This window comes from Lindgomyces ingoldianus, assembly GCF_010093535.1.
Source record: "Lindgomyces ingoldianus strain ATCC 200398 unplaced genomic scaffold BDR25scaffold_1, whole genome shotgun sequence".
Lineage (NCBI taxonomy): Eukaryota > Fungi > Ascomycota > Dothideomycetes > Pleosporales > Lindgomycetaceae > Lindgomyces > Lindgomyces ingoldianus.
Genome location: NW_022985162.1, coordinates 3,391,954 through 3,416,169, shown reverse-complemented (window position 1 = coordinate 3,416,169; position 24,216 = coordinate 3,391,954). Strand labels below are relative to the sequence as shown.

Here is a 24,216-nt window from a genome sequence, read left to right as displayed (position 1 = left end):
ATTTATATAGTACTAATTAATCTTTTTAGTGTTTAGCTTTTAAAGCTAATATTTGTTTAGCTAAGTGTTTAATTAATTTCTATATATAAGTTTTCTTATATATACACTTTAAGTTAGAACTTGCTAATAGTAAAAATCTTTACTACGCTTATATCTTATAGTTTACTTTAGTATACTATATAGTATTAGTTATTAAGAATAAACTGCTTAGCATATTTCTTAGGTTTAATGCTATAAATATCCTCTTTTATTACACAGTATAGATAGGTAGTAGAGGTAAGGTAGTTAATAGCTTTCTTAGTATCTTTACTCTTTTATTTTATTTTCTTTATATTATGTAAATTATTTTTTTTTTAGGGTAACTTTTAAAGTCTTAGATATATAAAGTAATAGCTTTATATAATAAGGTTTTATTATAAAAATCTTTATATAAGGCAACATACTAGTTCTTTGCTTGTGTATAGTTATTATAAGAGTAGTTTAATAACTAACATCTTTTTTTATAGCAGACAAAGCACTTCTTTGTCTACGTGCAGTTGTCTCTAGATTGTGGCCTAAACCTAGATAAAGATCTTTTACATTATTCTTTTCTGCGCAGAGGGAGGCTTTTTTTTTGTTGTGCAGAGTTGTATTAGCAGTCTATGTAGTATGCATTAGGCAGTTTTTAAAGGTATTAGTTTACCCTTTAGTCTATAGTAACTTAAAGTAATGCCTGTAAGTTGCTAAATAAGGCTTTACATAAAAGCTTAATAGTAAACATAGCATATTCTAGTTCTAGTTATTCTTAATAGGCTTATATAACAGTAGTGTGCAGTAAAACATCTTTTTAAAATTCTATTTTTAGTGCTCTTTATATAAGCATAAGCTTATTAATTATTATTTTAAAAACTTTATATAAACTCTTATTAAAGTTCTTTTATTAGCATTATATAAAAGTTATTATTGTCTAGTCTGTCTAGTACTAGCTATAGTTTACATTAGTGTTAAAGTAACTGCTTAAAGTGTTGTATAAATGCTTCTAGTTATGTCTAGGGCCTATGTTGTGTATATAGTACATATTTACTTAACCTTTTAAAATATTTAGAAAGATGTCTGTGTACTAAGTTTTCTAAATATCTAGCTATTAACATAGATTAATAAAGATCTTTATTTTATTTATAAAAATATTATATAGTTAACCTGTGTAGTTATTATCTTTTTTTTATGCTTTTTAAAATTATATAATTTTATCTGCTAAAAGTTTTTCTTTAGTAGTTTCTCTCTAGGGTGGAAGTTTATACAGGTTGTAATGTAGTATAGATTATGCAGGTAGTATTAGTAGTGCATACACTACTGCAGGCAGTGGTGTGTACAATTAAGAGTGTGGAGCAGGCGTTAGGTAGAGTGGCATGTATTGTTTATACAGTAATTAGTGTAGTGCTAGCTAAAGTGTAAGAGCAGGTAATGCTAGTATGTTTAGTGTTAATAGCAGCATTATGTTTAGTCTGCTTCTGTGTAGAGCCTTATATAGTAATAAAGGTTACATATAAAGCCTTTTTAGTGTAATTACTTTTTCTTATGCTATATTATACAGCTTCTAGGCTTAGGTACCTTTAGTGCTTAGCTATAGTGTAATTCTCTTATCCTCTAGCACTTATATAAGCTCTCTTTTAAATGTGTAGCTAAGTGCTAAGAAGTCTTATAGTGTCTATTCTTTAAAATTCTCTATGTACGCACTTAGAAAAGTAGCGCCCTTTTAAGTTATTATATATAGATTAGTAATTATATAACTTATATATAATTAAGTCTATAAGCTTATTAGAGCTTCTAACATGTTAATCTTATTATTCTAGTACTCTAGGCTAGTCTTATTCTATAGTGTTACCTTTAATATCTTTATATCTTTTATAAGTTATTTATATAATAGGAATTATTTTTTATTCTTTCTGTTATTATATAGAGTTGTTAGTTACTAATAAGATTTTATTATAATAGTATAGTTAATTACTTTTCTAGTAGATTGCGCAGGTACTGCTGTTGTCTAGCTGCTAGGTTGTGCAGCTTTAATAGCTTTAGTGTGCGCCTTACACTATCTCCTTCTTACTTTGTACAGTAGCAGAGCTTGCTGTACAATGCAAAGGATTAATATGCTATTATCTAGCTGCTAGGTTATGCAGCTTTAATAGCTTTAGTGTGCGTCTTACACTATTTTCTTCTTACTTTATATAGTAGCAGAGCTTACTATATAATGTAAAGAATTAATCTGCTATTCTAAGAGATAGGTAACTAAATAAAGTACCTTATAAAGTATAAGTACTCTGCTGTTACTTTTTTTAAAAGATAAGTAATAAAATAAAGTACCTTATAAAGTGTAAGTACTTTATTATTACTTTTGCTAATTTATAGTTAATTAAATTAACTACTAATTAGTGTTAAATAGGCTCTAACAGCTAGCTGCTTATAGTATAAGCACTTAAGTAGTAAGAGTAAGAGTAGTGTACAGTGTGCACAGTGTACAAGGTAGGTAAAGTAAGGGTAATATGTTTCTAGTTTTATTGCTCTTGTCTTTCCTCTATACAGAGGAAAAGGGGGATATCTAGATGTTCGCGTACAGAGGTTCGCGCACAAGCATCATGTGACATAGATACGTGATCCTGCTCGTGCGCGATCGTTTGTATCTAGGCTGCGACGCTGCTGCTGCGTACAGACACTTTTACTATTTTAAAGTAAACTATTAACTACACCTAATATTTTAATATTAAACTTATTATAAATTAATTTTAAAAAGTTTCTAGTAATACATCTAAGGCAGTATACTATTCTAGTGCACTCTAACCTGCACCTATGTTAGTACTCTAATCTACTCTAGCTACCTACTAACAACCTAGCTAGACACTTGCCTCTAAAAGATAAATAACTTCTAGTAACTATTATAATTATAGTAAACTAAAATATTTTACTAGTAATTATCCTATCTCTAAAGTATAAAAAATTAAGGTAGAGTAATAAGAATTTAAAAAAAGTTTATAGATATAAATAATTATAACTTAAACTTTTTTGAAATAAAAAATAAAAACGCTTAAATAAGTATAACCTAGTAAATATTAACTTATTACACTTATTTAAAGAAAAACATTTTTAAGTCCCTACTGTTTTATGCTTAAAAGGCATTAGAGTTTAATTAAATTTTTTAGTTAATACTAGTGTACATAGTTTTTTATTTATTAACTTAATAACTACTAAGTTTTTATTTTAATGCCTTTATATCTTTATCTAACATTTACCTTTTAAAGTTATAGTTAAGGGCTTTTAAGACTAAATCTAAGTTCCTATCTACTAGTATATCTGCCTATATATGCAAATTAATAGTAGAAGCATCTAAAACTGCCTTTTTATAATTATAGACCTTAGCTTATAAGATTATATTATTAGCATTAAATAGTTATGTTATTTTAAACTCTAACTAGATATAAAAAAGAGTTAGATTATATAGCCTAGTAAGTATTCTACTACTTATAAACTTTTACTGCTTTTACTTATGCAATTAAACTAGCCTATGTGTAATAAGAAAGTAGAGTTAGATATTAGACAACGCAACGCACTATAGGAAAAGAACTACATTTAGCAGTTATACAGCCTAATAATTAACTGTATTAAGAGTTTACTAAGGCTACTAAAATTATACTAATCTTCTATTACTTATAGTTTAAAGACACTTAAATTATTAATCTGCCTATTTATTAAAAAGTTTAGAACAGGTCTAAAGGACATTTATTCCCCTACTATTACCTTTATCTTAGTAAATGCTTTTTATTTTAATATAAAAAAAACAAGTTTTTTTTTAACTTTTATTTATAAAATTAAGTGTTTAATTAAAGATAAGTAAGCCCTACTATTAAATAATAAATATAAAACTAAAGTATTAGTAAACCTTTAATTACTATCTAAATACTATTAGTACTAAGACATATTTAGCTACACTATAGCTTACTAATTACTAGCACATTACTTTTACAACTATAAAATTATCTTTATAAAGCCTTTTTTTAATAGTTATAGTCTGTTGTACAAATAGAACCTTAAGAAGCTAGAGGTAATAAAGAAATATGTTATAAATAATCTAAAATATAGCTTTATTAAGTAAAGTTAGAGCCCTTTTACATCTCCTATTCTTTATGTACAGAAACTAAATAGTAACTTACATATCTATGTTAATTACTATAAACTTAATGCTATTACCTATAAGAATGTGTATCTAATACTGTGCATAAATAAACTTTTATTAAGACTTATAAAGGCAGCTATCTTTATAAAGTTTAATATTTACACAGCTTTTAACAAAATTAGAATAGACCTAAGCTTTAAAAAGTGTACTACTTTTTAAACATAATATAAAATATATAAGTGTAAAGTTTTGCTTTTTAGATTATATAATAGCCTAGCAACTTACTAGCGCTATATAAATAATGTATTAATTAACTACTTAGATAACTTTTATATTACTTATCTAAATACTATTTTTATTTACTTTAAAAATAAGGCAACTTATATCTTCTATGTTAAAAAGGTTTTAGAGAGACTACAGTAAGCAGAATTATAAGTAGAGATTAGAAAAAGTAAATTTTATGTTACTTAAATAAAGTATCTTAGCTATAGACTTTTAAATAAAGGACTAGAGGTTAACCTATAGAAAGTAGAGGTGCTACGCAACTAGTAAGCGCCTACTACTATAATAAGTATAAAATCTTTCTTAGGCTTTACTAGATTCTATTAATAATTTATTCTAAAAAAAATTTATATAGTAAAACTAATTATTACGCTTTAAAGTCTTACCACCTCTTTTATTTAGACTTTAAAGTGTAATATAGCTTTTAAAAAACTAAAGTCTACGCTACTAAGCATACCTATACTTTACTATTTTAACTTTATGTTGTAAACTAAAATTAAAACTAACACTTTTAATAAAGTAGAAGTAGAAGTCTTATCTTAGGAACATGCTAATAGAAATTAGTGCCCTATTTTGTTCTATAGCAAAGTCTTATCTAGTTTAGAGCTAAACTAGGAAATACATAATAAAAAGCTATTTATAATTATAATAGCATTTAAATAATAAAAGGCTAAGCTTATATTAGCAACAATAAGCACTTTAGTATATAGTAATTATTAGTTATTAGAGTACTTTATAATAATAAAGGTGCTAAATGCTTATTAGATCTGTTAAGCTAAAAAGTTAGCTTAGTATTACTTCTAAATTAAGTACACCTCTAGTAAGAACAACACTAGGGCAGACATCCTTAGCTGTTATAAACAAGATGTAGAAAATTTAAAAGCAGCTTAAACTAATAACTAGTTAAGAGTTCTACTTAAACTACACTAACTTTACTTTTAAATTAATAAAAAATTAGCCTAGTACTATATTACTTAAATAACAACTTAAGCAACCTTACTAAATATTATAAAAGAACTAGACTAGGTTATGTCTTTAAATTTTTTAAAATTAATTAATATATTACTTTAAAAAAATTAACCTTTTTTTACGTAAAAGTAAAAACTCTTACTTTACTATTATTAGATAGGAAATAGACTACTTCTTTATACTAACTATTTATGTGTTCTAGTAGACTTACTGCTGTGTACCTAACTTATTTAAGAAGTCTATAATTAAGTATCTTTAGCACACCCTAGTGCTACTAAGACTTATTAATTACTGTTCTAAAAGTACTACTAGAAGAGTATAGAGGCTACTTATAAATAATATGTACAGAATTACCTTCTTTATTATAAAGCTTATCTAAAATAAGCCTAAACTCTAAGGTTTATCTACTCTTTTTTAATCCTTAATTAACTAATGCAGCACTTATGTATTAACTTTAAAATTTTTTTTAAAAATAAGTCTAGTTATAACTAGATTATAGTTATAATTAATTATATATCTAAATAAGCTCTTTTTATTCTCTGCTATAAAATAATTAACGCTTAAAAATAGCTGCCTTATTTATTTAATAAGTGTACTATTTTAGCTACACACCTAAAACTATTATCTTTAACTAGAGACCTTAGTTTATATCTAGTTTCTAGTCTAAATTTTATTAAATTTTAAGTGTAAAAGTTAAGCTTTTTACTACCTATTATAAGAAAATAGATAGCTAAATAGAGATTATAAATAAGTATATTAATTAAAGACTAAGGTCTTTTATATTTTTTTACAAAGATAACTGTAACGATCCTCATGAATTGTTCCATCTTGGATGGCCTGGAAGGCCCCTGTATCGGCCCTGACCTCGACCTGGCCCTGACTATGCCCTGCCCCCTGCTGTACCCCTATTCCTTTATGTATTTAGTCGCACCTTGCCTCTGTAGCTAGCTTGGTAGTTTTCTAATATCCTACGTACAAGGCCTATAGGTGTTATTAGTATTCCTAGGTCTCTAAGTCCCCACGCACTCCCATATGCCTCTAAGTGGATTCATACCGCATTCAGACCTATTGTCTTGCCTGCGCTGTTATATTATATTAGAAAACTTGCTTTTGCTAGTAACAGCCTTATTAATAATATTGCATTAATTGTCTGTTTAACTACGTCTAAGCCTAAGACATGTCTAATTTAGTTTAGGTTGTAATCTTCTACACTGTTACATTAAATCACTTAGTCTATAGACTAGATTCTATTAACCTTTAGTTAACTAAAGCCTTTAGGTTTAGAACTTCCTATCCCCTGTAATTAGAATTGCCTTTAGAAAAGTTGTAAAAAGGCGCTAAGGTAGAAACTTAGAGACTACTAATAACTTATTAGAATTAGAGATAACTGCTAATGTCTAACTAACTACTACTCTTTAATTCTAGAATTAAATTACGCTCTAGCTAAGGCAAGCCCCCTAGAGTTAATTAACAATCTATGTTAACAGCTAAACCCGCTCCTGCAGCACCTAAAGCTATACTTCTACCTAATTTAGAGTTAACCTCTAGCAGTATATCTATTAATAATTAGATTACTTAATTATAAGCACAGCTTAAGCAGCTAATCTAGCTAAGAACTGCTAGTTAACCCCTGCTAACTACTAAATTACCCCTAATAACGCCCTGTACTACTCTTGCTACCCTAAGTGCAAGAGACCTTTTAGGCACCCCTTAGACCTAGCAAATCCACCTTACTAAACGCACGCCTAAGATTAGGATCTTTATAGACAGCAAAGAACCTACGTTTAAATAATAGCAAGCCTTTATTACAGACAGACTTAACATTAATTTAGATTACTATTAGAGTAAGCGTGCACGCATGGCATTGATATAGGGACACATAGCTGGTATCGCGAAGGATTATCTAGAGCTAGGATACCTAGCTAAATTAGACTAGTTTTGGTTTAAGAGTGCAGAGGGTATAATAAAGCTCTTACAAGCTTATTTTATTACTAGTTAGGAGGAGACTAAGGCACAGTAAGCGTTCTAGACTCTTAGGATAGATAAAGAGAAAGCTTTTCCTGCATTTAAAGCGCGCTTTATTAGTGCAGCTATTAAGGGAAGAGTATTCTAGTTAGATTAGTCTTTCTACCTATAAGAGAAGCTTCCTTCTAGCCTGCAGGTACTAAATTATAGTTTTAAACAAACCTAGGCAAACTCCTTTAAAGCTATAGTAGCCCACCTCACAGCGTACAATCTAGAAAGAAGGACCTATAGGAAAGACCTTATTATCCTATCTAAATTAGCTCTGATTAACGAACCACACCTGCTACCCTAATAATTAATAACTGCATGCGTAGCGTTTAGTTTAGAGGACACTGCTGGCAGTGCGAAGGAATACTTAGCAAGGACACCTAGCTGAATTGGACTAGTTTTGGTTTAAGGAGGCAGAGGACATGACAGCGATACTTGGTACTATGATTACTACTGATAGGGACTATTAGTCTACAGAGGGGGGGGTAGTGTAACGATCCTCATGAATCGTTCCATCTTAGATGGCCTGGAAGGCCCCTGTATCGGCCCCGACCTCGACCTGGCCCCGACTATGCCCTGCCCCCTGCTGTACCCCTATTCCTTCATGTATTTAGTCGCACCTCGCCCCTGTAGCTAGCTCGGTAGTTTTCTAATATCCTACGTACAAGGCCTATAGGTGTTATTGGTATTCCTAGGTCTCTAAGTCCCCACGCACTTCTATATGCCTCTAAGTGGATTTATACCGCATTTAGACCTATTGTCTTGCCTGCGCTGTTACAATAACTAGAGTTTCTTACTACTTCTAATTTATTAGGCTTAGATAACCTTACTTTATGTAATAATTAAAATGTTTTTATATTAAGTTCTATATAGCTCTAAACTATGTTAAAGCTAGAACTAGAAACATTCTACAGAACTTATTACAGCTATAGATAAGCTAAATTATAAGGGTGCTTTAGCATTAGCAACCTACATGCACACAGCCTAGAATTAGATGTAAACTGTAGTTAACTACTACTACTAGCTAGTTAACTAAAAGGTTAGTAACATAGTCTACTTAGAAACTAAAAACCTAGCTATTTAAAGACCTAGCTAAAAACTATCTAAATAATAAAAAAGCGTCTTAAAAGTACTTAAATAAGTTAAAAACTTATACTGCCTAGAGCTACTTTTAAGGTTAAAGATACATAACATTTTTGCACTAAATATGCTTTATAAAAACTCTTAAAATCTACTTTTAAAATAAGAACTTTTAAAACCCCCTAGAATTACTATTAATAGAGTAAAGAAGTAAAAAGTAGAGAAAATACTTACTAGTAAGCTCTACTAGAAAATGCTTAAGTACTAGGTAAAATAAGTAAGACATAACTTTAATCTAGTCTAGTATAAGGCTTTAAATTTTATAAGTTTTTTTTATAAACTAAAAGCTTTTTATAATAAGCATCTAAATTAGCTAAAACCTTTAAAAGCTATTTGTAAGTAGATTAAGGCTTTTAAAGCTAGTATAAAAGGTATAAATTACTTAGCAAATAATAAGGTATAAAAGTAAAAAGTAAATTTATAGTTATATATAATAGTATTATAACTTTATAGACATTGCGCTAGGAAGGTCTAACAGTAAGCTGTTAGACACCTCTAGACTCTTCTCTTTCTCCTCCTCTGCCTTTCTTCCTCTTCTCCCTCCTCTCTAGACGCTTTTTAAACCCCCTCTGCCTTATCCTTAGCTGCCTAAAAGTGCTGCAATGTTTACTTAAAAGTTAAACACTAGAGCTTCTAAGGCTAAAACTTAATAAAGCAGCTTAGTATTCTAGTAGAATAAAGCCACCTAGACGCTAGCTATAGAAAGACTAGCTTCTTAACTCTGTATAACTTATGCTACTTACGCTAAGTTCTAAGCAAACTTTAAAATAGCTTTAAAAGCCTCTTTTCTATCTTCCTTACTTCTTGCGTTTTAGGCTGCTGCCTATAGCTTAAAATAGCTTTAAAGGACTAGAAGTTTTTTTTATAATATAAGAAAACCTACACGCGTGTTAGTAAACTATACCTTAGCAGTATTAGACTATATTTATATAAAGTTACATTTTTTATTATATAAAGTGTCTAAACGTTAATCAAAGGTGTATTAATCCAACTCTGTGTAGATATTAATAGTATATCCACGGCGACATTTGTATAGCTGATTCAGCGGCTTAGCGAGATTTTTGCTAGCAGGGGGGACCGTGCGCTCATCAACTTCTAGTATCCACCCATGTCCATTGCCCACCCTCTATAGGCGATATCTACGCCGCTACATGTAGAAATAGCCTGATTTTTAGTCTTATAATAGCTGCTAGGCTGCTCTAGCTTTAAAGCGCTGCAGAGCTGCATTATAATTGCTATTACATTGCTAGGAACGCACTGTATGGCTGCTAGGTACCTCTCTATAAATGTTACAGTGTGACAGAAGAAAGTATACTGTGCTTGCACAGTATCCTAATAATGCAGCAAATTGCAGAATAATGCAGCAAATTGCAAAAAGACGCAGCAAATTGCAGAATAATGCAGTAAATTGCAAAAAGACGCAGTAAATTACAAAACAATGCAGTAAATTATAACAAAAAGTAGTAAATTACAAAATAATATAGCAAATTATAAAAAGACGCAGTAAATTGCAGAACAATGTAGTAAATTACAACAAGACGCAGCATATTGCAGAATAATGCAGCAAATTGCAACAAGACGCAGTAAATTGTAGAATAATATAGCAAATTGCAAAAAGACACAGTAAATTGCAGAATAATGCAGTAAATTATAAAATAATGCAGTAAATTACAAAAAAACACAGTAAATTGCAGAACAATACAGTAAATTGCAACAAGACGCAGCATATTGCAGAACAATACAGTAAATTACAACAAGACGCAGCAAATTACAGAATAATGTAGAATAAAATCTCTACTTAGCAGCTATAACTATCTAAACACTAATTAATTAACTTTTATAACAATAACTATATATAATACTAGGACTATAAAACTAGGGGTGATTGCTCCCCTTCTAAGTAACTCTAAAATGCTTGCAGAGCTAGTCTAGCAAGACCCTCTGCTGCTGCTGCTGCTAGCTTACCTGCCACATAGCCGCCTCCTTGCTAGTCCTCTGCGCCTACATAATGCGCTTAATCTTCTTAATAACCTTAAGCTGCAAAGAGTACTACTGCAGCTTACTTTAACAACTTAACCTCTACTTATTCCTCTAGCGCCTGTCTAGCTTAGTAATAAAAAGCTAGCCCTAAAGGCCTACTGTCTATTTGCGCTAGAGGTCCTCTACAGTCCTCACAGCGCGGCACATGCGATGCTTTAGTGCAGGCTCTAGCTTAGGCGCCAGCTTAAGCGCTGCTGGCAGAGGCGATAGGCTAGGCGAGCGCGCAGACGGCGTAGGGGCGATGCTGGCCTGGGCAGAGGTATACCTGCTTGAATCTACGTCTGCCAGCGACAGCGGCGCAGCTGCTGTGTGCCTGAGTGGAGGTGGTGGCAGCAGCAGACCGCCCTGCGCCTGCGACGCCTCTAGGCAGAACATAAGGCTGCCAGACGTGAGCACCTGCAGCTGCTAAGACTGTAATCTCTGCAGCTTACACAGGTAATTAAGCTCCTTCTTAAGCTCCCTTGCCTACTACTTGTTCTAGGCATCTAGCGCTTAGAGCTAGTTAGCAAGCAGGGGTATCGCCTAGTATAGGACTAACAGCTGACTAGGAGCTGCCTCTGCGTTAAGAGACGCGTTAATGTCCTAAGCAAAGGCAGCGTACGCCCTGTGCTAGAACACTAGGTGGTTCCACACAGGGTGGCTAGGGAAGCGCCAGCGCAGCGTAACTAAGTCCTAGAGGATCACCTCTCTAAGGTAGAGCAGTAGGCTTATAAGGCCCCCTATAGCTAAGTTGTTAATCTAGCTAGCGTGTAGGCTAAAGCAGCCCTTCTACACATTAAGCTTTAGCTAGATAAGAGACAGAAGCTTGTCTAAAGGTGCAACAGCTGCATAAGGGATCTTAAAGCAGCCTATCTGCAGCAGATAGCTAGCTATAGACCTTATAAACTTCTACAGCAGTAAGTTAAGGTAGTAGCTAACTATTTACTTCTAATTCTACTTACTTGCTTACTAAATCTAATTCTTACTAACCTCTTTAAGCTCTACTAGCTTAGCTGCTATACTATGTAGAAGGTAAGTCTTCTTCTAAAATAAGATCCTAGCGTAACTGTACACCTTTGCGACCTAGTTGCGCTAGGAGTTGTAGGAGAAGGCTGCTGTATAATTGCCTGTGCTAGCCTTAATTAGCTGTATATAGTACTAGGCTAAGCGCTTACTAAAGTTAGGAAAGGGCTTGTTGTCTAGGTCCTAGCAATAGAGCAGGTAGAAGGCTAGGCTGCTGAGCATGCAGAGGATTAGCTTCCTGTGCTGCAGCGCGCCTATTGTCTTAAGCCAGCCATGCTAGTTCTGCTTGCTTGCGCGGGTGGTGAATATTAGGGGCATGCAGCGCGTAGGGCCCTCCCTCTTAAACTTAAAGGTGAACAGGTCTAAGATCTCTGCAGAACAGCGGTCGCCTCCGCGCGTGAGCATGTAGTGGCCCAGCATGAGATCGACTAGCGTACGGAAGTGACACTCTACTGTTGCTGAGGACAAGCTCGCGTCTGCGCTATGTGTCCACAGCTTACTACAGAGCTGCTTAAACTTATCCTTAGTGTAGCTGTTAAGCAGCGTGTTTCTGCTCTTATTAGCGTACTGCTCTTAATCTTACTAGGCATCCCTGCGCTGCAGAGACCTAAGGTACTCCTTTACGCTGTCCACGCGTAGTAATAGGTGGCTGTTTATGCCCAGCGCCTTCTACTCTTGCTAGAGGTTAGTAATAGCTGTAATATAGGCGCAAACTAAGCGCTAGGCAAAATGTGTTTTATCTTAGAGGATGTTACTCTCTACTTTATAAGACCTAGTTCTTAAGGGCTAGTTTATAACCTTTTTAACTAGAAAAAGCAGCAGCTTCTTTTTTATAATAGTGCTACTGTTATAGTACTACTTCCTCTTGCAGAACGCCTAGACGCGGAGTTAGCATAGACACAGACACATAGATAGGCAGGCAGGTAGGCAAAAATACTACCTTAAATTCCTCCTGCTTTAGACTATAGACCTAGTGCGTATTCTCTAGCTGCTGCTTATAAATTATAGCTAGGATATAGTGCGCATTAGCGCGCAGCTTAGTGTTGTTTGCAATGTTAACGTCTGCGCGCTCGCAACGCGCTCTGCGCTGTAGACCCATACTCGCGCCCCTGAGTAAGTGTGTACAGTGAGGGAGGATATATACAGCAGCAAGCAGCGCACGCTGAAGCTTGGGCTCGGGATGAAGGTAAGGGCAGGGCCTGGCCTGCCCTAGGGCCTCTCCATCCATCCATATATATATATATATATGTGTGTGTGTGACGAGTCAATTCAGTACAGGAGCCATCAGCGGCGGGCTCAGCAGGCGGCCGGTGCATTAGGAGATGTCCACCGCACGGGCGCGAGAGCCGGGGGTGGAGATCCGCAGACGCCCGCAGGAGGCGATTGGTCGAGAGGCGAGACAGCGACTCAGCCAAGGCTCAGTGCGGCCTCGAATACCACGTGAGCTTATCTCACGTGATATCTGTGCAGGCTTGGCAGGGGGCTAGTATAAAACCAGCTATCCTAACGTACTTAGGATAGCAGCTGTTACTAGAATTAATACATTGTGTTACCTGCTCACCTCTTAGTACGCCCCTTAGGCGTATGTTTGTTTAATTAAACCTAGGTTAACTAACACTAATTAGTCTATTAACAGACTATTTACTGCGTGCGTAGCCACGCAGAGGATATTGTCCTTAACAGACAGATTTGCAAGGATTAATAAAACTGCCACTGTACAAACAGCTCACTCCCACCGCGTGCGTAGCCACGCAGAGAGGGCTTAGACGCTCACACCCACCGCGTGCGTAGCCACGCAGAGAGGGCGTGAACAAGCATTGTGCGCGCCCCTAGATTAACTAATTGCACAAAGACAAGATTAGCAACCTGCTGCGTGCGTAGCCACGCAGAGAGGGCTCACTACTAAGCCTTTGTGCGCCCTAGAGCCTCCTGTTAATACAGGCTGTGCGACCACTCGCCTACCGCGTGCGTAGCCACGCAGAGGAGACAATACAGGCCGCATAATCAGAAACCTACTGCGTGCGTAGCCACACAGAGGAGGCTCCTTATTAGTAGCCCGCCTTGTTAACACCCCCTTAATTAATTACCTACATAAGAGGTAATTAATTAGTTAACATCTATTGCACGTACAAAAGCCTGTGGTATTCGAGGCCGCACTGAGCCTTGGCTGAGTCGCTGTCTCGCCTCTCGACCAATCGCCTCCTGCGGGCGTCTGCGGATCTCCACCCCCGGCTCTCGCGCCTGTGCGGTGGACATCTCCTAATGCACCGGCCGCCTGCTGAGCCCGCCGCTGATGGCTCCTGTACTAAATTGACTTGTCACACACACACATATATATATATATATATAGATGGATGGAGAGGCCCTAGGGCAGGCTAGGCCCTGCCCTTACCTTCATCCTAAGCCTAAGCTTCAGCGTGCGCTGCTTGCTGCTGTATATATCCTCCCTCACTGTACACACTCACTCAGGGGCGCGAGCATGGGTCTACAGCGCAGAGCGCGTTGCAAGCGCGCAAACGTTAACATCACAAACAACACTAAGCTGCGCGCTAATGCGCACTATATCCTAGCTACAATTTGCAAGCAGCAGCTAGAGAATACGCACTAGGTCTATAGTCTAAAGCAGGAGGAATTTAAGGTAGTATTCTTACCTGCCTGCCTGCCTATCTATGTGTCTGTGTCTATGCTAACTCCGCGTCTAGGCGTTCTGCAAGAGGAAGCAGTACTATAACAGTAGCACTGTTATAAAGGAGAAGCTGCTACTTTTTCTAGTTAAAAAGGTTATAAACTAGCCCTTAAAAACTAGGTCTTATAAGGTAAAAAGTAACATCCCTTAAGATAAGACATGTCTTGCCTAGCGCTTAGTTTACACTTACATTACAGCTATTACTAACTTCTAGTAAGAGCAGAAGGCGCTGGGCATAAACAGCTACCTATTACTACGCGTAGACAGTGTAAGGGAGTACCTTAGGTCTCTGCAGCGTAGGGATGCCTAGCAAGATTAAGAGCAGTACGCTAACAAGGGTAGAGACACGCTGCTTAACAGCTACACTAAGGGCAAGTTTAAGCAGCTCTGTAGCAAGCTGTGGACATATAGCGCAGACGCAAGCTTGTCCTTAGCAACAGTAGAGTGTCACTTCCGTACGCTAGTCGATCTCATGCTGGGCCACTACATGCTCACGCGCGGAGGCGACCGCTGTTCTGCAGAGATCTTAGACCTGTTCACCTTTGAGTTTAAGAGGGAGGGCCCTACGCGCTGCATGCCCCTAATATTCACCACCCGCGCAAGCAACACACCTGAGATTAATCAATCAAGCAAGCTGGCAGTTTCTGGCTTGATTAATTGCGTTTTAGTATAAGGTTTAGCTAGATTAATTAAATTAGCTTAGCAGAAAGTTGCTAGCTTAATTAGTAGCTTAGGTGCTTAATTCTTAAATAGAAAAGTTGTATATATTTTTTAGTGTTAAGTCTTAGCTGTTGTCCTATGTATCTAGATTGTTGTCTTTGCCTACCCACTTACTAAGCTTGTACAAAACGTCCATCTGCTTGTTAGTAAGCTTTAATTAGCCTATATTGTTGTTATTGCTGCTACTAAAACTAGCCTGTCTCTATTATTGTACTAAGTGTAGTGCTGCAAGTAGCTTAGGTAATATACAGTGTTAGTAAAGCTCTAGTAGATCTCTAAGCTTACTAAAGACGCGCTCACACTTACAGCTTAAAGCTAGTATAGAGAGTATTATAAGCAGTATCTTACTAAGGTTAGGATATTAATCGCGCAGCCTAAACTAGTATTATATAGGATTAGTGCCTTTGCTAATAATTAGCTTACGCTTCTACTGCTTATACTTATCCTTTTTAGTATTACCACATGTAGGATTAATAATGCTATTAATTATATTATTAATATTACTTAGTTTCTTTAGTGCGCGTGTGTAGCAAGGCCTTAGTAACAGTAGCAACTTATAATCTACCTATAGTGCCTAGAAATTAAAATTATTAGATGCTAGCTAATTAAACTTCTTAGCCTATGCTTAATTATAGTAGTGTTTATAGTAAAGATAGAGTATTATAGCAGTATAGTAAGCTAGCAAGTTATTAAGTTTAGTGTAGTACTTGTTTACTTTAAGCAGCGCTGCGCGTAGATTAATAGGAAGATAATCTTTAGGCGCCTTATTATAAGCATTATAGACTATGCTATTATAGTAGAGGAGGCAAGCTTCTAATTAAGTAAGTAGAAACTTAAACATTAAAATTACCTTAGTAATTACGCTAAAGCTATACTTGCTATGTCTCTTAAAGTGCTTTGTACACTCTTTAAGTAGCCTAAGAACCTTTATATAGTTAGTAACAATAGCCTAATTAGTAGCTATAAGGCTGTCTAATCTTATCTACTGTAAAGCAGCAGGCTAATCCTTGCCTTATAAGTTAGCGTAGATATCCTCTTTTGCTGTATTTTGTATGTAGGTGTTTACGTACGCGTTAATAGCTAGCGTAAGCTTTATAGCTTGCTTAAAACAGTTAAAGTATAAGTTCTAGCGTGTAACTACTAGCTTAATTAGCTGCAGTATTATAAGCTTATTATCTACATTATAAGGCAGCTTATAGTAAGCTGTACGCTGCGCCTTCTTAAAGAGATTGTACTGCTGCGGTGTGTAAATATAGTTAATAATATTAAAAAGTACACCTAAAGGTTTATGCTTTTGCTACTTCTTTATAAATGCTGCTTTATTAGTAAGCTTGTTAACTCTCTTGTTATTATATAAGTCTGTATCTCTGCCCTAGAGTAGTCTCTGCCTAATTAGATTAATTATATAAGGGCTATAGCAAAGGTGTTAGCAAATAAGATTAAATTTAAGCTTATAAGCAATTATAGCAACAGTAGTGTTATTATTAAAAGCATTATTAAAGACAAAGTAACTAAGTGTGCGCTTACTTATGCTAAACTGCTCTAATATTAATAATACAACCTTAGCTAGTTAATTGCTAGTGTAAGCGCCTGTAAGCTAAGGCAGCGCAATAGGTAGGTCTTAGAGCTTGCCATCTAAGTTAATGTAGTAGGCGACAATACTAAGGAACCTGCGCTTACCAGCTTTTATTGTCTATCTGTTAAAGCTTATATAGATCCTACTAAGCAATTATAACAGCTTATAAACAACATAGGGCCTAAGCTAGTTAAACAGTTATATAACATATTAGAAGACGCTCTTGTAGTTCTTCTACAGCGCTGCTTTAGCAAGCAGGTTAGCAATAGTAATTAAGTGTTAAAAAGCTAGTGTTTTAAACTTAGAGATAGAGTAGTTATTTACAACAAGCTAGTTAACTATAGCAAACCTAAAGCGCTGCTTACTAAAGCTGTTAATCTAATTAGCTACTACCTGTAAGATAGGGACTCTTGCAGTAATAAGCGTGTTATAAACACTAGTAATTAGAGTCTTGCCTAGTGCTGCAAGCTTATGGCTAGGCTTCTGCTTGCTAAGGTAGCGCGCGGCTGACAAGACTGCTACGCTTGTATTGTATATCCTAATACTAATATCTGTGAGCTTGTGCTTAAAACACTAGTGGCAGATAAAGAATATATAGGTTAGATCTTTAAGAAGAGCAACGCGATAGCTGTAGCAATAGATCTAACTTTGCTTATGTTAGTGCGTCGTGATAGGCTTCATATACAGCTTAAGACAATCCTAATCTATGCTATTATACAGTACTAGGACAAAAGTCTGTTCCAGGCAGCATTTAGCAAGCCCCACTAAACATCTGCCCCCTCTATTCAATCAATCATATAGCCACCCTAAATAGTCACATAAGCATAATTAATAGCTTATTTTAATTGCATTATCCTAATACTTTGTCTAGTAGCTATGCGCTTGTCGCAGAGCCTGTAGACAGCGCAGTATTAAAAAGATAAGCTTCTTAATTAAAGAATTAGGTATTTTCTACTACACCTCCTTTAATGCTGCACAGAACTAATCCCACTCCTCTGTAGAGTCGCCTATTATAGCTATTTTAAGGTGCAGCCTATAAAGTGTCCTTTTTAGCGCCTACTACATATGTTTAATAGGGTTAAGGTTTAGAGAGTAGGGGGGGAAATTAATAACATTAATATAGTGCCTCTGCAACTATTCGCGCGTTGCTCTTGCTGTGTGTATGCGCGCATTATCCTGCTAGAATAGATCTCCTCTTTAGTAGTTACGCAGGAGACCTTCCTTAAGCGCTTAGATGTAGCTCTTAGCTGAGTAGCTATGGTGGGGAGCAGCAGGGTCTCTCTTTATAATTACAAGGGGGCTCTAACGTACCCTCTATCTGCAATTAATCTAGATAGACGCCCACACTATCTGCGCAGGCTGCTAAGCTATAGAACGCTCCTTTATTATCTTATACCTCTACTTCTCTGTAGAATAGCAAAAGCACTACTTCTAGTTAGTACTAGAGCCTTTTTTAATAGAGCACTTATTAAAAAAGCGCATTATCTGTCTCTTCTAGTTAAAGCGCTGCCATGCTCTATCCCACGCGCGCCTCCTGCCTGCTGTGGCGCGGTTAATCTTAGGTCTGCGCTTACAGTAAAAGTTAGTAAGATTAAACTTCTTAAGCGTATAATAGGCAGTCTTAGTAGATATGCGTAGCGTAAGGCTAGTCTCTTTAAGCAGTGTTTTGTACTCTATTTTTAGATATTTTTAAGCTGTTTAAAATAGCAGGCGCTTAGTACAACGCAATAGCTTAGAGGGGCGTCTAGATTAATAGCGTGAAAGATTGCAGCCAGTTGCTTTCCAGCGCGCAATTATAGTGTTAATGCAGCGCGTCATGCAGGAGAATTCCTCTGCCAGTTCTGCAGCAGAAACGCCAGCCTCAGACTTTAAAATAATTAACTCCTGCTGCTGCACTAATAACTTAGCATTCTAGCAACAATTATGTGAAATTTCCTTGCCAAAAGACCTTATGGTGGCTGCGCAATTAATAGTAGAAAGATGGTGTTGTGTTTGTCGCGTTTTTCGGTTACGCGTTGCGGGAACAGACTTTTGTCTTGGCACTGTAATTGTCTTTAAGATAGGCGTTAAAAGCCTTATCTACAGCGTTGTTAGCTGCTTTAGAAGACAGAGCAAGCGTAGCTTGCTTACTGCCCTTAGCAGGCGCGACAATAGCGTCTTTAGGCTGCAACTCGCGCAATCGCGACTTAAAAGTATGTGTATATAAAGGCGGCAGAGATAGGGCAGATAGCTAAGATTAAGATAATAGTAAGTTAATTGCAATAGGCTAGCTCACAGTGCCGCGCACGCGCTTTTTGGGCGAGGGAGCGCTATCGGAGATACGTTTCTTGGGCGGCATGAGGGCGACGATGGGGTGAGGTATACAGCGATAGATCTGCAACACCAGAAGTATATAGCATTGTGGGTGATAGATGGAGATAGAGTATACGATATAAGACAACGCGCTAGCTGCTAGTCACACAGAGTTATTAGATATTACACAATACTACACAGTAAACAACACTAAAAAAAGTTTAGTATAGAGCTTTTACAGCTATCTAAGCTGCCTTATAGGCTGCCTTATCTCTAAAATCTACTATATACTTAAGGCAATTAAGCTATTAATCTAAATTAAGCTTATAGAAAAGCTTAGCTAGATTAATTGCGTTTCTATATAAGGTTTAGCTGGATTAATTAAATTAGCTTGGCATCAATCTTCTAATCAAGCTATCAAGCTGGCTTAATTAATCTCAGGTGTGGCAAGCAAGCAGAACCAGCATAGCTGGCTTAAGACAATAGGCGCGCTGCGGCACAGGAAGCTAATCCTCTGCATGCTTAGCAGCCTAGCCTTCTACCTGCTCTATTGCTAGGACCTAGACAACAAGCCCTTTTCTAACTTTAGTAAGCGCTTAGCCTAGTACTGCATACAGCTAATTAAGGCCAGCACAGGCAATTGTATAGCAGCCTGCTTCTACAACTCCTAGCGCAACTAGGTTGCAAAGGCGTACAGTTACGCTAGGATCTTATCTTAAAAGAAGACTTACCTTCTACATAGTAGAGCAGCTAAGCTAGCAGAGCTTAAAGGGGTTAGTAAAGATTAGATTTAGTAAGCAGGCAGGTAGAATTAGAAGTAAATAGTTAGCTACTACCTTAACTTACTGCTGCAAAAGTTTATAAGGTCTATAGCTAGCCATCTGCTGCAGATAGGCTGCTTTAAGATCCCTTGCGCAGCTATTGCGCCTTTAGATAAGCTCCTGTCTCTTATCTAGCTAGAGCTTAATGCGTGGAAGGGCTGCTTTAGCCTACACGCTAGCTAGATTAACAACCTAGCTGTAGGGGGCCTTATAAGCCTACTGCTCTACCTTAGAGAGGTAATCCTCTAGGACTTAGTTGCGCTGCGCTAGCGCTTCCCTAGCCACCCTGTGTGGAACCACCCAGTGTTCTAGCACAGGGCGTACGCCGCCTTTGCTTAGGACATTAACGCGTCTCTTAACGCAGAGGCAGCTCCTAGTTAGCTGTTAGTCTTATACTAGGCAATACCCCTGCTTACTAACTAGCTTTAAGCGCTAGATGCCTAGAACAAGCAGCAGGCAAGGGAGCTTAAGGAGGAGCTTAATTACCTGCGTAAGCTGCAGAGATTACAGTCTTAGCAGCTGCAGGTGCTCACGTCTGGCAGCCTTATGTTCCGCCTGGAGGCGTTGTAGGCGCAGGGCGGTCTGCTGCTGCCACTACCTCCACTTAGGCACACAGCAGCTGCGCCGCCGTTGCTGGCAGACGTAGATTTAAGCAGGTATACCTCTGCCCAGGCCAGCATCGCGCCTACGCCGTCTGCGCGCTCGCCTAGCCCATCGCCTCTGCCAGCAGCGCTTGAGCTGGCGCCTGAGCTAGAGCCTGCACCAAAGCATCGCATGTGCCGCGCTGTGAGGACTGTAGAGGACCTCTAGCGCAAATAGACAGTAGGCCTTTAGGGCTAGCCTTTTATTACTAAGCTAGACAGGCGCTAGGGGAATAAGTAAAGGTTAGGTTATTAGAGTAAGCTATAGTAGTACTCTTTACAGCTTAAGGTTATTAAGGAGATTAGGCGCATTACACAGGCGCAAAGGACTAGTAAGGAGGCAGCTATGTAGCAGGTAAGCTAGCAGCAGCAGCAGCAGAGGGTCTTACTAGACTAGCTCTGCAAGCATCTTAAAGTTGCTTAGAAGAAGAGCAATCGCCCCTAGTTTTATAGTCCTAGTATTATATATAGTTATTATTACAAAAGTTAATTAATTAGTGTTTAAATAGTTATAGCTGCTAAGTAGGGATTCTATTCTGCATTATTCTGCAATTTGCTGCGTCTTGTTGTAATTTGCTGCATTATTCTGCAATATGCTACGTCTTGTTGTAATTTACTGTATTATTCTGTAATTTGCTGCGTCTTTTTGTAATTTACTGCATTATTTTGCAATTTACTGCATTATTCTATAATTTACTGCGTCTTTTTGTAATTTACTGCATTATTTTACAATTTGCTGCGTCTTGTTGCAATTTACTGTATTATTCTGCAATATGCTACGTCTTGTTGTAATTTGCTATATTATTCTGCAATTTGCTGCGTCTTTTTATAATTTGCTGCATTATTTTGCAATTTGCTACTTCTTGTTATAATTTGCTGCATTATTCTGCAATTTACTATGTCTTTTTGTAATTTACTACATTATTCTGCAATTTGCTGCGTCTTTTTGCAATTTGCTGCATTATTCTGTAATTTACTGCATTATTAGGATACTGTGCAAGCACAGTATACTTCCTTCTGTCACACTGTAACATTTATAGAGAGGTACCTAGCAGCCATACAGTGCGTTCCCAGCAACGTAATAGCAATTATAATGCAGCTCTGCAGCGCTTTAAAGCTAGAGCAGCCTAGCAGCTATTATAAAACCAAAAATTAGGCTATTTGCACATGTAGCGGCGTAGATATCGCCCATGGAGGGTGGGCAATGGACATGGGTGGATACTAGAAGTTGATGAGCGCACAGTCCCCCCTGCGAGCAAAAATCTCGCTAAGCCGCTAAATCAGCCATACAAATGTCGCTGTGGATATACTATTGCTATTAACTGTTTTCTTGTTTTTAGGAGAGTACTGCCCCTTCTGCTCTTAGGGAAGCATTAGTGTGCACTTTTGTTTCTAGCGTAAGGTTGTACATTCTAAGGACAGGGTAGCTTATTATTATCTACTTTAGCTCTTAGAAGGCTTCCTTTATTTCTATTATCTATTAGAATTTCTAGGTTGCTCTTTCTTTTAAGGTAGCGTCTGTAAGGGGGAGGGTAATTTTTAAGTAATTTTTAATTATCCTTTGTACGTAGCTAGTAAGGCCTAGAAATCCTTTAATTTCTGTTACTATTATTAGTGTTAGCTATTCTAACACCTTAGTTACTTTACTAGAGTCTATTTTTATTTCTTCTTTATTAATAATAAATTCTAAGTACTTAGTTTTTTAAACATTAAACTTATATTTTTCTAGTTATAGGTAAAGTCTATATTATTAGAGTTAGTTAAGTATAAGTTTTACTTTAGATACATAATCTGCTTAGTTCTTTTTTATGTATATTAGAACGTTATCTAGATACACAAGTATAAATATATCTAGGTAGAAGTTAAGTACAGTGTTAATAACTTATTAGAAGGTTACTAGAGCGTTAGTTAATCTAAATAGCATAATAAAAAGTTTATATAATCCTTTTAAAGTTTAGAAGGCTATTATCTACTTATGTCCTTCTTTAATTCTTATCTTATTAAATCTGTCTTAGATATTAAACTTAGTAAAGTGCTTAGTTCCTTTAAGTTAGTTTATAATATCTTAGATAATTAGTAAGAGGTATTAGTTCTTTATTATGTTGTTATTAAGAGTTTAGTAGTTTTAACATACTTTTACCTTACTATTTTTTTTCTTTGCAAAAACTACTGCTAATGCCACTAAGCTGTTGCTTTCTCTAATGTGTTCTTAAGCTAGCATTCTGTCTATGTATTCCTGTAGAGCGTCCTTCTAGGCTTTTGTTAGGGGTTGTAGTTTATAAGTTTTTAATTATAGGTTTAGCTTAAGATTAATAGTGTAATCCTAGGGCTAGTGTAGTAGCAGTTCTTCTAGATCTTCTAGGGTTTTAAACATATTCTTATAGTCTTAATATTCCTTTAGTAGTTTATTTACTTTATAGGTTATTTAGTAAATCCTTACCTAATTAAGGTCCTGTTCTTTTTTAAATTCTTTAAAAAAGATTTTTTCTAGTTCTTCCTTTATTTAGTAGATAGCCTAGGCTTCTAGCTTCTAACAGGGGAACTTCCTTAGTCTCTTTTCTTTTTAAAAATAGTTGCTTCTTTTCTTCGCGTGTTCTAGGTTAGTTACTAGGGACATAGTTTGCTAATTAATTATTAGGTTATGCTTGTACAACTAGTTGTAGCCTAGTATTGCTTAATATTTATTCTCTAATAGCAGTATGTTAAAGGATATCTAGTTACTAGTTTCTTCTGCTTTAGTAATAAGTTTATTAGTTTTAAGCTAAATTTAGCCTACGCTGTATTTTATTAATAAGGCGTTAGCTAAAGATATTCTAAAGAGGTTCTTCTTTTTTTAAAATAGTATGTTATTCTAGTTAACCTATCTTAAGTTAATTACTATAAACGTGCATCTGCTGTCTATTAAAGCAAGTCCTGTCTATTTCTAACCTAAGTGTTAAAGAGTAAGTTTAGTTATTAGGCTTTAACTTAGGCCTTATCTAACTGTAATAAGAACGCAGAGTTTATAAGGTGTTTCTTTATAGTCTATTTTATTATCTTTCTTAACAGCTTTAGCTGCGTCTTTATATTCTATAATTTAATCTAATTACATTTTATATTCTTAATGTCCTTATATTATGCATTTAGGTACAGTGCACTAAGCGTCTTCTATCTTATAGTAGTATAGCATTTAGTTGTTCTGTTAGTGTGCTCTCTATTAGAAATAATAGAATGTACATGCTAATTTGTTGTTGCATTCTGTCTAGGGTTTTTGTTTGTGGTCTGTACTGTCCTTACAGTAGAGGCAGTGTAGCATTTTGCAGGTAGATGCTATGCTAGCTAGCGTATTAGCTTCAGGTGCGCTTCCTTGTGCTCTGTGTGGCCACTAGCTAGCCTTGTGCTTAGTTAGCTAGTGTTTAATACAGTACTTGTTACTGCACAAGTACTAGGTGTAGAGACACTCTCTAAGGTTGTTCTATACTAGTATTAGCTAGGTCTGTGTCTACCTTAAGTACTCCTTAGTCCTTATTACTTATAATAAGTAACTTTAGTAGGTATAATAAAACTTATTATGTTACTTACTTTTATAGGGGATGTAGTATCTCTTGTCTTATTAAGTTTCTAGATTCTTACAGGTAACAGCTAACGCAGGGGGAGGTGTGTTAGCTTATTCTTAACATAGATTAGGTGTTAGCAGTAGCGTACATTACTACTTAGGGCTTTTCTCTTTTTTAAGAATTTTTTAGAACATTTTCTATTATTTATCTATGTTTATAATAGTGTATTATGTCTTAGTAATTTTCTTTAGTATACTATAGGTTTTAGTATTGTTATTAATGTATACTTTATACATTAATTTTTTACAGTTCTATGTGTTATATGTATTACTGCATTTCTAGCAGTTGCTATAA

The 24,216-nt window shown here is 35.9% G+C and overlaps 4 protein-coding genes across 4 annotated transcripts; all 4 read right to left on the bottom strand.

The window, feature by feature from the left end:
* Positions 1-9,530: 9,530 nt before the first annotated feature.
* Positions 9,531-13,408, bottom strand: BDR25DRAFT_348681 (uncharacterized protein; the record flags this gene model as incomplete). Its single annotated transcript, XM_033694458.1, has 9 exons — positions 9,531-9,674; positions 10,724-10,967; positions 11,949-12,071; positions 12,651-12,699; positions 12,752-12,799; positions 12,852-12,885; positions 12,921-13,052; positions 13,321-13,351; positions 13,386-13,408. 9 exons carry the CDS (start codon positions 13,406-13,408, stop codon positions 9,531-9,533), a joined length of 828 nt encoding a protein of 275 aa, XP_033555243.1.
* Positions 13,409-13,669: 261 nt separating this feature from the next.
* BDR25DRAFT_309153 (uncharacterized protein) lies at positions 13,670-15,132 on the bottom strand (the record flags this gene model as incomplete). Its single annotated transcript, XM_033691056.1, has 8 exons — positions 13,670-13,677; positions 13,721-13,895; positions 13,983-14,041; positions 14,151-14,160; positions 14,467-14,523; positions 14,557-14,673; positions 14,772-14,887; positions 15,111-15,132. The coding sequence occupies 8 exons, from the start codon at positions 15,130-15,132 to the stop codon at positions 13,670-13,672; spliced, it is 564 nt and encodes a 187-aa protein (XP_033555242.1).
* Positions 15,133-15,621: 489 nt separating this feature from the next.
* Positions 15,622-15,807, bottom strand: BDR25DRAFT_206658 (uncharacterized protein; the record flags this gene model as incomplete). The annotated part of the gene is made up of 1 exon (XM_033684499.1): positions 15,622-15,807. A coding segment is annotated over one exon (186 nt), but the record flags the coding sequence as incomplete, so codon positions are not given.
* A 2,773-nt stretch (positions 15,808-18,580) lies between these two features.
* On the bottom strand, positions 18,581-18,910 carry BDR25DRAFT_321395 (uncharacterized protein; the record flags this gene model as incomplete). The annotated part of the gene is made up of 2 exons (XM_033691963.1): positions 18,581-18,802; positions 18,848-18,910. The coding sequence occupies 2 exons, from the start codon at positions 18,908-18,910 to the stop codon at positions 18,581-18,583; spliced, it is 285 nt and encodes a 94-aa protein (XP_033555240.1).
* Positions 18,911-24,216: the final 5,306 nt, after the last annotated feature.